Raw genomic sequence first — 13,924 nt, forward strand, 5'->3', positions numbered from 1 at the left:
AAATTCATTGTACATTCTCGCACAAAGTTCATCTTGCGTAAAAGGAAATCTGTCTTCAATGTAACGCTTTTCAAACCACCATTCGCAATATTTTCCTGCGACCTGTAACAAATAGGTTCGTTTCAGCAGTTGCAAGAAAGTGCCAGAAAACTGGCATCACCGTGCTTGCGCAGCTACAATGACGCAGGAAGCCCATATGTTCATATGTGGAAAACATTAAAAGATTTTACATTACGTCACAAAAGAAACAAGACAAAGGATACTTCAAGAGCATCGAGATTTCGTGAACCATACTAAAATGCATAATTCGGCTTAAAATGCAAATCCGCATGTAATTTTCTTGGAGTACCAGTACTCATTTTTGGTTCTATATTAAAGCATAATGCCGTATGTGCACTTGAAATGCAGCGAACAGTTGAAACTAGCTAATAGTGTGAAAATAAACACTTTGTTTCAAATAAATTGACTGCCTCAGTAGAAAGGATTAATAAAAGCCAAATCTCTTTAGCAAACCGGCAAAAATAACTTCATTGTTCTGTAAGGCGATTAATGCATGACAGTCAAAGGTGCAAATAAAATCAAACTATTAACATATTTTAGCCTGCACTAATTATGCAAACGTATTTTAATTCATTTGATAGCTCCTGGCCACAAAAATCCGTTTTGTTATCATTTAGCGTGAGAGCAATAAACGAAGAGGAAACAAAAAAATCACTGAACGTGAATACCTGGAGACGACCCACCTACCCACAACAACTTGGACTGCTATGTGCATCAGCCCTGGATCTACGATATTTCCGAACAGGGGCAATATTAAGTAGTGATGTCCAGCCACACTTCCGTAACCAGAAGTGGGAGAAGGTATTGCTCATACGAGACTCAACTGCGTATGCGCAAGAGCCCGCCCGCAACTGCTCTAACGAATCTAATTTAAACAATGGTCACGTCACGCTCAGCCGATGCAATTTGTTGTTATAAAGCATTGCATAGTGTTCCTAAAGCCTTTGACACACTTTACCGTTGGCAGACGTTTGTATGAGCACTGTTTTGTTGTTGTATACGGCGCATTTCCTTTGGAACTTAAGTTTTCTTTTCTTTTTTTCCCCCGTTCATGTTTTGTTGCTGCAGTATTATTCTGCACTAGTGGAACACAATAATATCCTTTGTTAGAGTATTGGTTCTTACCAGTCAAAATCACAAAAATTTAACTGAAAACTAAAACAATGAAAAATTCCCGGAATTCTAAACAATTCCCGGGTTTTCTCCCAGATGAAAAAATTCCAGGTTTTTTCCCGGTTGTCCCGGGTTGTACATACCCTGTCCTACAAAAATTAATCTATAGTATTTATCTCCCTGTATCTCCAGGCATGTAAATTAGAGCCGAAGTTTTGTCAATTACATACAAATGAAATTGTCTTCTCTAGGAAACTTATCACACAGTTTCCCTAAAACCACTGAACTCACTTAAATACATTTTTTGAGATTAGCAACAAATTGTTCCAAAGTTATATGCCACATTAGCTTCAGAAAATGGCTTGTTCCTGCAACTCTGACACTTCCGTACAATTTAGACCTCTACAGTATGTCAAAATTCTATTCCTAATTACAATTAGAGTTGCACTTATGGTTTATCTATTAAAAAAAGTTTGTGCCTTGAAAAGTTGTCTACTTGAGAACTGGCAGGTAAAATGCTTTGCACAGCAACAGTGACAGTGACAATACAGTGGAAGTGGAGAAGGTCAGAAGAGCTCCCATTAGTGTATTGGTGGTGGGACCAGCCCAGCTCACTAGCTGTTCAATTCCAACAACTTTAAATCTCATTGTAAAGTTGTTGACAACAAATTCTAGCTCCCACAGCCTCACTGATGATTAGCCTTAGTAGTTTGAAGTGTGGGCTACAATCAGTAGCTGCTCAAACAACATATTCCACTTATTTGTATGGCTGTGTTCAGCAACAGCATTTTTTTCTGGATTTCTGTACGTAATGTGGCACTGATGTTTATTCAGTGAAGGGGAAATGATTTAAGTAGACTGTCACACGTAGATGGCTTGCTGAATTGTGCAAAATCCAGGTTTGCGGACCATTCGGATGTGACATTGATCCATGTTGGACTGCATGGGAACTTGAGGACAGGCATACTTGTCATCAACGTTCTAACTGACCACTTCTGATGCTACAGGGGAGAATTGTCATATTGTGTACCACACATATCCAAACCCTGTCACATCTGCTATATTCATAGTGAATATTGTAAACACTTGGCAAATTGTGTTGTGTTAATGGGAGGCCACACTTCAGACGGGAATTCCCTAGTCTTGCTGCTGCCACCTAGTCCAGTAGCTGCTAGTCTCTGACCAATGGTGCAAGATGACATGGAATGTTGAACAGAGTTTATTACTTATTCTCACATGGCAGGTGCAGATGACCCTACCAGGGCCAGTAACACTAAAAACGGTAACGTGTTCCTGTGGCCGTTCATACCTGTCATAGAGAATTTCACCTGTAATTATTTACATATCCATCAATGTTGTGTATGTGGACTCATTTACACTGACTTCCAATCAAATCTTTTGGGCGCTTCACTTTTCTTCTCAGCCAACGTATATTAAATAATGTAGTACCAAAATACCAAAAATTAAAGTTGCATATACAAAAACAGAAATAAGGAAAAAAGTAAACTCACAAGCTTTTCAGCACATTCAAGTGTCTCAAACGTCCGACAATTGACATCCATGCTACTGGCATTAAGCTTCAGAGTATTTACAGCAGTACTAAGTACTTTCACATCAATGAGTGGCAAAGACACTTTGGTATTGTTCCATTTCAACTCTGAAAAAATAACATGTATAATAATAAAAATAGTAATAATAATAAGAACAACAACAACAACAACAATAAATATTAACAACAGCCAAAGGAGGGAGGGAGAGGGACACACACACACACACACACACACACACACACACACACACACACACACACAAGCAGAAATATTTAAAGGCAAAGAGTATGGGAAGAGATGTAAGTCAAGGCGGAAGTGTGGAGGCAAAGATGATGTTGAATGACAGGTGAGGTATGAGTGGCGGCAACTTGAGATTAGCGGAGATTGAGGCCTGGTGGATAACGAGAAGAGAGGATATATTGAAAGGCAAGTTCCCATCTCCGGAGTTCAGATAGGTTGGTGTTGGTGGGAAGTATCCAGATAACTCTGACAGTGTAACACTGTGCCAAGATGTGCTGGCCGTGCACCAAGCCATGTTTAGCCACAGGGTGATCCTCATTACCAACAAACACTGTCTGCCTGTGTCCATTCATGCGAATGGACAGTTTGTTGGTGGTCATTCCCACATAGAAAGCGTCACAGTGTAGGCAGGTCAGTTGGTAAATCACGTGGGTGCTTTCACACGTGGCTCTCCCTTTGATCGTGTACACCTTCCGGGTTACAGGACTGGAGTAGGTGGTGGTGGGAGGGTGCATAGGACAGGTTTTACACCGGGGGCGGTTGCAAGGGTAGGAGCCAGAGGGTAGGGAAGGTGCTTTGGGGATTTCTTAGGGATGAACCAAGAGGTTACGAAGGTTAGGTGGACGGCGGAAAGACGCTCTTGGTGGAGTGGGGAGGATTTCATGAAGGTTGGATCTCATTTCGAGGGAGGATTTTAGGAAGTCGTATCCCTGCTGGAGAGCCACATTCAGAGTCTGATCCAGTCCCGGGAAGTATCCTGTCACAAGTGGGGCACTTTTGGGGTTCTTCTGTGAGAGGTTCTGGGTTTGAGGGGATGAGGAAGTGGCTCTGGTTATCTGCTTCTGTACCAGGTCGGGAGGGTAGTTGCGGGATGCGAAAGCTGTTTTCAGGTTGTTGGTGTAATGGTCCAGGGATTCAGGACTGGAGCAGATTCGTTTGCCACGGAGGCCTAGGCTGTAGGGAAGGGACAGTTTGATATGGAATGGGTGGCAGCTGTGATAAGGAGGTACTGTTGCTTGTTGGTGGGTTTGATGTGGACGGATGTGTGAAGCTGGCCATTGGATAGATGGAGGTCAACGTTAAGGAAAGTGGCATGGGATTTGGAGTAGGACCAAGTGAATCTGATGGAACCAAAGGAGTTGAGGTTGGAGAGGAAATTCTGGAGTTGTTCTTCACTGTGAGTCCAGATCATGAAGATGTCATCAATAAATCTGTACCAAACTTTGGGTAGGCAGGCTTGGGTAACCAAGAAAGCTTCCTCTAAGCGACCCATAAATAGGTTGGCATACGTGGGGGCCATCCTGGTACCCATGGCTGTTCCCTTTAATTGTTGGTATGTCTGGCCTTCAAAAGTGAAGAAATTATGGGTCAGGATGAAGCTGGCTAAGGTGACGAGGAAAGAGGTTTTAGGTAGGGTGGCAGGTGATCGGCGTGAAAGAAAGTGCTCCATTGCAGCGAGGCCCCGGACGTGCGGGATATTTGTGTATAGGGAAGTGGCATCAATGGTTACAAGGATGGTTTCTGGGGGTAACAGACTGGGTACGGATTCCAGGCGTTCGAGAAAGTGGTTGGTGTCTTTGATGAAGGATGGGAGACTGCATGTAATGGGTTGAAGGTGTTGATCTACGTAGGCAGAGATACGTTCTGTGGGGGCTTGGTAACCAGCTACAATGGGGCGGCCAGGATGTTTGGGTTTGTGAATTTTAGGAAGTAAGTAGAAGGTAGGAGTGCGAGGTGTCGGTGGGGTCAGGAGTTTGATGGAGTCAGGTGAAAGGTTTTGTAGGGGGCCTAAGGTTCTGAGGATTCCTTGAAGCTCTGCCTGGACATCAGGAATGGGATTACCTTGGAAAACTTTGTATGTAGAGTTGTCTGAAAGCTGACGCAGTCCCTCAGCCACATACTCTCGACGATCAAGTACCACAGTCGTGGAACCCTTGTCAGCCAGAAGAATGATGATGGATCGGTCAGCTTTCAGATCACGGATAGCCTGGGCTTCGGCTGTGGTGATGTTATGAGTAGGATTAAGGTTTTTCAAGAAAGATTGAGAGGCAAGGCTGGAAGTGAGAAATTCCTGGAAGGTTTGGAGAGGGTGATTTTGAGGAAGAGGAGGTGGGTCCCGCTGTGATGGAGGACGGAACTGTTCCAGGCAGGGTTCAATTTGGATAGTGTCTTGGGGAGTTGGATCATTAGGAGTGGGATCAGGATTATTTTTCTTCGTGGCAAAGTGATATTTCCAGCAGAGACTACGAGTGTAGGACAGTAAATCTTTGACAAGGACAGTTTGGTTGAATCTGGGAGTGGGGCTGAAGGTGAGGCCTTTGGATAGGACAGAGGTTTCGGATTGGGAGAGAGGTTTGGAGGAAAGGTTAACTACTGAATTGGGGTGTTGTGGTTCCAGATTGTGTTGACTAGAATTTTGAGGTGTGGGGGGTGGGGGGGGGGGGGGGGGGAGTGGTGCTGGAAGTGGGAGATTGAGTAGATGGGAGAGACTGGGTCTGTGTGCAATGAGAGGAGGTTGAGGTTTGTTGGAAAGGTTGTGGAGGGTGAGTGAGTTGCCTTTCCGGAGGTGGGAAACCAGGAGATTGGATAGTTTTTGAGGTGGAGGGTGGCATGCTGTTCTAATTTGCGGTTGGCCTGTAGGAGGGTGCTATGAACAGCCGGTGTGGATGTGGGAGAGGAAAGATTGAGGACTTTGATTTGGGATAGGAGTTGACGGGTGTGTTCATTGGCCGAGTCCATGTATAGGTAAAGGATTAGGCGGGTGAGGGCTATGGATTGTGCTGTTTGGAACTGGTATAAGGACTGATGGAGAGAAGGATTGCAGCCAGAGATGGGAACTTTAAGTGTGAGGCCTTTGGGGGTAATGTCAAATGTCAGACAAGCCTGAGTAAATAAAATATGGGAGTGTAATCTGGCTAGGGTGAAGGCATGTTTGCGGAGGGAATGTAAATAAAATTTAATGGGGTCGTTGTAGGGATGTTGTGAGGTTGACATGGTATTAGAAGGTGGAAAGGGTAATATGAGGTTAAAGTGAAAATAAATAGAAATATATATAGGGAGAGATAAAGGAGTGAAAAAAGTCGAAAAAGTGTTGGTTTGAGATGAACTATGTTGATCCTGTGCTGAACAAGACAAGTTGTGTCTGTGTATGTGCAGATGGATGTGTGTGTGTGTGTGTGTGTGTGTGTGTGTGTGTGTGTGTGTGTGTGTACGCGCGAGCGAGTTTACACCTGTCCTTTTTTCCCCCTAAGGGAAGTCTTTCTACTCCCGGGATTGGAATGACTCCTTACCCTCAATGAAGAAACTCTTTCGTTCAGTGGATATTTTCTTTGGCACCCTTTATCATGTCTTCCACCACAGGCCATGAAGGTATACTTGTCAGTAAATTTACTTCATTACCACATTTATTGGAATACATTGTACCACTTTTGTATGCTCCTGACTCTTTAGTCTGCTGCACCAGCTGTTGTGAAGTATAGCTTTTCGTGCTGTGAGAAGTAGACAACACACCAAATAACATTGTTTTAAAGGTTCTTGTGGACCCTGGAAAGCCCATTTACCAATAACTTAGTTATTTTACAGACTTTCTGGGAAAATGTTTAATCACTTTTTGATGTACCTGACATCTTGTGGTAGAACATTGTACCAGGTGGACAAAGAATGCTACAACAGTCCATTTGTTTTTGTGGGATCACTACTGTTGTCATTTGTGAATTTGGAAAAAAATTCCTTTGTTTCTACAATAGGAAATACACTTACCACAACAATAACAACTCACAAGAGTCACGTGAGAGATTCATACTACCATAGTTTTTGGTCCTTAATCGCAAAAATAAAATTATCAAAAAATATAGTCAACTGGTCACAATTCTAATATGATACAAAGAGAAATTAACTTCATTGAGTTCTCACGAAGGATGCAACCAAGAAAGAGTTAATGTATGCCAACCAGCTACTGTCTAACAAGTAGTGTTTTTTTCCCTTATCTACACTGTAGTGAGGTACTTACCTGACAGCAGTTAACAGACAAGCAAAAAGTTTCATGTCAACAGGTTTCAATATTTGTCACAGTGTTGCTGTCATGTGATATACCTTTCTATACAAGATTATTTGGGTAAAGAATGCAGTAAGGTAGATATTGCAAATCTGGAATAAATGCAAGACTGGCTCTCACCTGTAGCTCATATATAAGCATGTTCACTTACATACAAAATCTTTAGTATTACACTGCAGGAAATGTTCCAATGGAAAATCAGGCAAAATAAGGGAAAGTTGACCACTCACCTACCGTGTATCGATGCATGGGGCACAGAAACACACAACAGCTTTCACAAACGAGCTACTGAGTTCTAGGTCTTTTTAAAGCAACAGTACACACATTCATACACACAACCCACAGACACCCACCCACGTACTAACAAGCTCACAGCAAGACCAATATGACAAATGTTCGTTCTGGCAGACTTAACAGAATATGTGTGTGTGTGTGTGTGTGTGTGTGTGTGTGTGTGTGTGTGTGTGTGTGTGTGTTTTGAGTGACAGTTACATATAACTGGAGGATGACAGAATATGTATGAGGACGTGCTGAAAAGTAATGCCTCTGAATTATTTATTCTGTCCTAAATATCAATTGAGGTATTACATCTCATGCACATTACTCTGCTGATTTTTACGCTTCACTGACACAAGTTGCAACCCTCTGCTGCAAGAGGGTGGGTTGGTTGGTTGGATGATTAAAGGGACCAAACTGCTATTGCCATCAGTCCCTTTTACCTTTAACAGACAGGTCTACATGACTGTAGATCAGAGATGGCCTACCATGCAAAACCCAGGGGAAGAAAACCGCAAGGTCTACCAAAGGTCAACAAAGGCAAGATAAAGGACACAAAAGAAGATAGAGAGACATAGGAATAAAGGCATGCAAGGTGCCCCATCTACAGAGCACAGCTGGAAGCCCCCTGAAGCCGAGTGCAATGAGGGGACATATGCCCTTCACCCCCCGAGAAAGAAATGGACACGTCAGACAGACAATGTAAGAGGAAGGAGAAAGAGTAAAAGAGCAGGCAGGGAGAGGACTAGGCTGGACCACTAATCCCAAACAACCACAGCCCTGTCTGGGCAGAGGAGGTAACAGAATATTCTGCCAATCCCTCAATGGGCTGATAAGGTTACATAGCCATTCCTTAAAGAGAGTAGAAAAATCCCACTTAACGAATAAAACATAAAACCAAGTCAGTTGCTGAGGCATCGTCTCCCAACACCAGGGGTAACGAGTCTGGGATACTAAGGAGTCTGCCACAGGGTGGCGAGGGTGAGACAGTCCAGCAAAATGTGGACCACTGTCAAACAGAAACCACGATGACAGTGAGACAGAGGAGATGACCATGAGTTAGCCAAGTATGGTTGACGTGAAGCTGGCAGAGGACGATAAAGAGTCCTTGCGGGAGGCCTACATGAAGAATTTCCACGGATTCGGCGTCTCCTTTATCACCTGTAATTCGTTAGGTGAGGTCAGGGTGAGACATTCCGAATTCTGGATTCCTAAAACTTGATGGTGTAATAATGAATGGAGATCTGTTTCCTGAATACCGAACTAAGAGTCAGATAACTAGCAGAGACCAAACTACTAGGTTTGATGTGTGTGGTCAGGCTATCAGCAAGTTCATTCACCAAGATTCCAATGTGGCGCAGGATCCAGATGAGATCACAGTGTCCACATTGTTCAAGAGCATACAAGGAATTCTGGATAGCAATGACCAAGAAGCACAGCGAGAGTAATGGTGGTCAACAGCTTCCAAATTGCTTGCCGCAGATGAGAAAGGATTCAGCAGAGCAGGAACAGATAAATTCGGAGCATGAGAGATGGCTACCAACTCTGCAGTGACACCACTACAGGCATCTGGCAGGAAGCACAGTTCAATATGACCCACGTGAGTATAGGACTACGTGACCAGCAACCGTTGAGCCATCAGTATAGATTACTTCTGAACTCCAGAGCATGACAAGGCTGGAGAAAAATTTGTGGTAGCAGGCCTCTGGATGAACCGAGTCTTTCCGACCTTTTATAGGTCAAGACAAGCTGTGACTGACAGGCGGACCTTTAAGGTGTGGTGAGCGGGCCTGGAGGATACGTAGTAGAGGATACAATTGGAGTTCAGACAGAAGGGAGCAGATGTGGATTGCAATTGTAATCCCTGATGTGGAATGCCATTGCGGGACGTGGAGTTATGTGAGACTTCCTAGCAGATTAAAGCAATGTGCCGGACCGAGACTCGAACTTGTGACCTTTGCCTTTCGCGGGCAAGTGCTCTACCAACTGAGCTACCCAAGCATGACTCGTGCCCCATCCTCACAACTTTACTTCTGTTGGTACCTTGTCTCCTACCTTCCAAAGTTTACAGAAACTCTCTTGCAAACCTTGCAGAAGTAGCACTCCTGAAAGAAAGGATATTGCGGAGACATGGCTTAGCCACAGCCTGGGGGATGTTTCCAGAATGAGATCTACACTCTGCAGTGGAGTGTGCACTGATAAAAAAATTCCTGGCAGATTAAAACTAAAATTTTGGAAGGTGGGAGACCAGGTACTGGCAGAAGTAAAGTTGTGAGGACGGGACGTGAGTCTTGCTTGGATAGCTCAGTTGGTAGAGCACTTGCCCGCGAAAGGCAAAGGTCCGAATTCGAGTCTCGGTCCGGCACACAGTTTTAATCTGCCAGGAAGTTTCATATCAGCGCACACTCCACTGCAGAGTGAAATCTCATTCTAGTGGATTTATGTGCTTAGAAAAATGCAATAGTTGTTTGGATGCTTATGGTAGCTGAGAATGTGTGTAGCATAACTGACAAGCTGCTGTTGGTGCCTGATCTACAACAGAGGGACTCCAGAGTCAAGAAGTAAGCTGTTCACAGGATTAGCTCGAAAGGCTCGTGTCACACGGCAAGCCCCTCAATGGTGTATCAGATCCAGTAACCACAATGCTGAGGGGCGATGGTGAATTGTAAGCCAGACTCTAATAATCAAGACAGGATTGTATCAGGGCTTTGTAAAGCTACAAAAGGGTAGTGCAACCTGCAGCCCAGCTGGTGTTACTCAGGCAGTGAAGTGTATTAAGGTGCAGCCAGTACTTTCATTTCAGCTTGCGAAGATGGAGAATTCATGTCAACCAAGCACCGTAGACCAGTCCTAAAAAGTGATAAGTCTTCATCGCATTTCGTAGCTGGTCGGTGAGGTAAAGTTCTGGTTGTAGGTGAATGGTACAACATCGCCAGAGCTGCATAACATGAGTCTTGGAAGCTGAAAACCAAAAGACATAGCTTAGGGCCCATCCATGCACCTTTCAAATGGTGCCCTGCAGTCAATGTTCAGCAACAACCAACTTGAAGAGCAATAGTAGTGGCCAAAGTAGTCAGCACACAAGGAGGGCGATACTGAGGACCCCACAGCTGCTGCAAGACCATTGATGGTGAGGGGACACTCCATGCAGAGGCCCTGTGGGACCCCATTCTCTTTGATTTGGGGGTACTAAGGCAAGCACCAACCCAAACCCAGAAAGTAGGGAGCGACAAGAAATTCTCGATAAAAATCGGGAGTGAACCACAGAGACCCCACTATTGTAAAGTAATGAGGATGTGGTGCCATAAGCCTTTTGCAGGTCAACAAAGGAAGCTATAAGGATGGCACACTCCAGGTAAACCGGCCTGTCGGTAGTGGAACAGTCCTGGCGAACACCGCACTAGGACAGGGCCAGATCATTCCCAGGACTTGAGGAGTCAACACAACCAGCAACTTACCATGCATTCAAGCAAATTACAGAGAACATTGGTGAGACTTATTGGGCAATAATTGTCCACCTCTAGAGGGCACTTACCTGGTTGCAGTACTGGGACAATGATGCTTTCTTGCCGTTACGATGGAAGCTCTCACTTGCATCAGATGTGGTTAAAGAGGGCAAGTATATGGCACTGACAATCCACCAATAGGTGGATGATCATTTGGCTGTGGACATGGTCCGGCCCTGAGGCTGTATCAGGGTAATGGGCTAGGACACTGACTAATTCCCACTCACTGAAAGGAGCATTATATGGCTCCAGGTGGTGTGTAGGCAAAGTTAATTGCTTTCACTCCATCCGCTGTTTTTGGATGCAACAGACAGGTTGATAATTCTCAAAAGAAGAGTCTCGAGTATAATGAGGAGCAAAATGATCGGCGACAGAGTCTGGGTCAGGGCAGACAGGTAATATGAAGTAAGCCTGCAGGTGTCTGGTACCCAAAGAGAAATCTGATCTTAGCCCAAACCTGTGAAGGAGAGGTATATGGTGGTCCACTGGTTGAAACCTACCATTCCCAGCATTCTGGCTTTCATTGTTTTATTCGGTGGCAGTCCTGGGCACGGAGCTGATTATAGGTAATGAGGTGCTCCGTCAATAGATGCCACTTATGGTATTTGAGAGCCCACCTACGATCTCTAATGGCTTCTGCAATTTCTGATGATTACCAAGATACTGTCTTCCATCAGGATGGCCCCGAGGAATAGGGATCACTAAGTCAGCTGCCAAAAGAATGGACGAAATTGTATTTTTGAGTGCCTCATTGGTATCTTCATGTAGCGGGTAGACAAGGGTGACAGCTGAGACAAAATCACTCCAGTCTCCGCTGCCGAGAGCCCGTCTGGCATTGAGAGAGGGACAAGAAGATTGGGAAGTGGACACTACCATACAAGTCATCATGGACTCTCCACTGTATGGATGGGAGAAGGAAAAAGTGATGCAGATGCAAAAGTAAATGGCCAAGAAAGTTCTGTGTAACACACTGAAGTATGTGGAGGCACAAGTACTCAAGAGGCAAATGTCAAGTTGTGCCAGTAAGTTTTTAAGGTCTTTACCACAGACAGTGATCTTTGTTCCACCCCAGAAAGGGTTATGGGCACTGAAATCATCAAAGATTAGCAGACATGACAACTTTCAAAAGTGAAAAATCAGGAGAATTTTAGCGTTTATACTATTGTGAATTACAACACATCCCTGACAATGTTGCAATAATTCAGTACTTGTACCTGGCACACCCATATCGTTTCGCAATTTCAGAATCTGGAAACATTTTGCGAAACAAAGGCCCAGTGTGTCGGCACAGTTTATAGTCAAGTTATGCTCTACAGTAAATGAGGTAAATAAAGTCTTGGCATTTTTCACAGAATCTACATTTTGGGGTTTACACGAGAAGTTAAGTTTTTGATTCTGTTCTACACAATGGACACTCTCCTTGTGTTTTTTAGTTTTCACATGTTTAAGAATGCCACATTTCCCACCATGAGCCACTGAAAAGTCACATCTACATACACTACAAAATGCGTAAGTTTGTCAATTCCTCAACTCACTTAAACATGGAAACTCTTCCTTATACACTGCATCGTGTTTCTTAGCCATTCTGCATGAAAAATAATCAACACCTCCATGATACACAGCAGCAACTACTACAGAGTACACAAATTGCGCAGCAGAACCGAGAACACAATGATCCTACGTTCTAGACAATGGTCTTTTAACAATGATGCCAACCCTGGGGCATCGTTCTCCTTATATTGCACTTCAAATTCCCCTAAATAATTTGTCACACTGTCAGGTAAGCGAGAGGGGGGGGGGGGGGGGCGGTAAAAGGGAGTCAAGTATGAAATTGTCGAGTGGAGGGGTGGGGAGGGAAGAGTAACCCTAAACATTTTACCCCCTGAAACAATTTATCCCTCTAACTTCCCCCTAGGCAGCTTAATTTCCCTAAATTATGGGGAAATCCCCCTACTTGGCAACACTTCCTTGCAGAAAGAACAACACTAATCTCTTCGCTAGGAATGACTATCTACTACTCCTTGTCCATGATAACTTTACAATTGCGCTGATGCTACCACAAGCGGAGGAAATTGGCACTGGTTGAAAGATATTCATTTGTCTCCAAACGCTGCCAACAATAACTTCTTTACTTCCTTGTAGATACAAAGCACGAGCTATGCCTACTGCCGCTCCCGACAGTCACCACACGAATCTTCCAAGTTAACACAGACAAGTAACAGCCATACATTGTCATCCACCAATATATCAAAGGCGCAGGATTTTCAAATAGAAAGGAAAGTATTGAAACTGCTCTGAAAATCAGGAGATCGGTCTTTGCAGTTGGGAGATCGGGAGGAAAAATCTGGAGTCTCCTGCTTAAATCAGGAGAGTTGGCATGTCTGGATTAGGAAAAGGGTGGGGGGGGGGGGGGGGCTGAGAAACCAAATCAAACAATATGTTCTGAGACACTTCACCATCAGGAAGGAAGTAAACACTGCAACAGCCACAGCCCCCATAGGTGTATTAAGAGGCCCAAGTTTGCTACATACAGTGTCCAGAACATATGTGTTAACTCCACCTGACATCTTGTCATAGGTAGCATCCATGAAGAACCAAGGTAGGAGTTGCTAGAAACCAAGTCTCCTGAAGTGCAATACAGAGGGCAGGGGAAATGTGTAAAAGATGTCTTAGTTCATCCAGGTGGTAGAAAAAGCTGCTGCAATTCCACTGGAGAATAATGTTGTCAATGTACTGTGAGGCCATAAGGGACCAAGGGGGCAGATTAAGGGGTTATGGCATCAATACACATAAGTTCCAGGTTCTGTTGGGTGGTGCAAACCAAGGCGCCTGAGGCCGCTAGAATCTCTGCCTTGGACACAACAACTGTTCTGTTTCCTTAGATCTGAGGGAGAGTTGTCTACAACATCCCACAGTTCATCATGGATGAAGTAAGCCTTCATGACAAATTTCCACACTGAATAACTTTTGCACCCAGTCAGCTTTTCAGCCACTCACAGTCTAGGTGATGCTCTATCACTCATTTTCAGACCTCTGTGTATAAAATAAAAAGCAGCTAGTGAAGACAAAAAGTCATCGATACACACTTAACTTCCTGAACCGACACTGTATTTCTATGCACGACT

General features: G+C 44.2%; 1 protein-coding gene across 2 annotated transcripts in view; it reads right to left on the reverse strand.

Annotated features, from left to right (window-relative positions):
• The window catches only part of LOC126279047 (EP300-interacting inhibitor of differentiation 3), a 104,285-nt gene that overhangs the window by 43,932 nt on the left and 46,429 nt on the right, over positions 1-13,924 (reverse strand). For both annotated transcript variants that reach the window (XM_049979455.1, XM_049979456.1), the window contains exon 3: positions 2,685-2,830. In XM_049979455.1, coding sequence (XP_049835412.1) covers positions 2,685-2,830 — 146 coding nt within the window. The remainder of the gene's footprint in view (positions 1-2,684; positions 2,831-13,924) is intronic.

This window comes from Schistocerca gregaria, chromosome 6, assembly GCF_023897955.1.
Source record: "Schistocerca gregaria isolate iqSchGreg1 chromosome 6, iqSchGreg1.2, whole genome shotgun sequence".
Classification (NCBI taxonomy): Eukaryota; Metazoa; Arthropoda; class Insecta; order Orthoptera; family Acrididae; genus Schistocerca; species Schistocerca gregaria.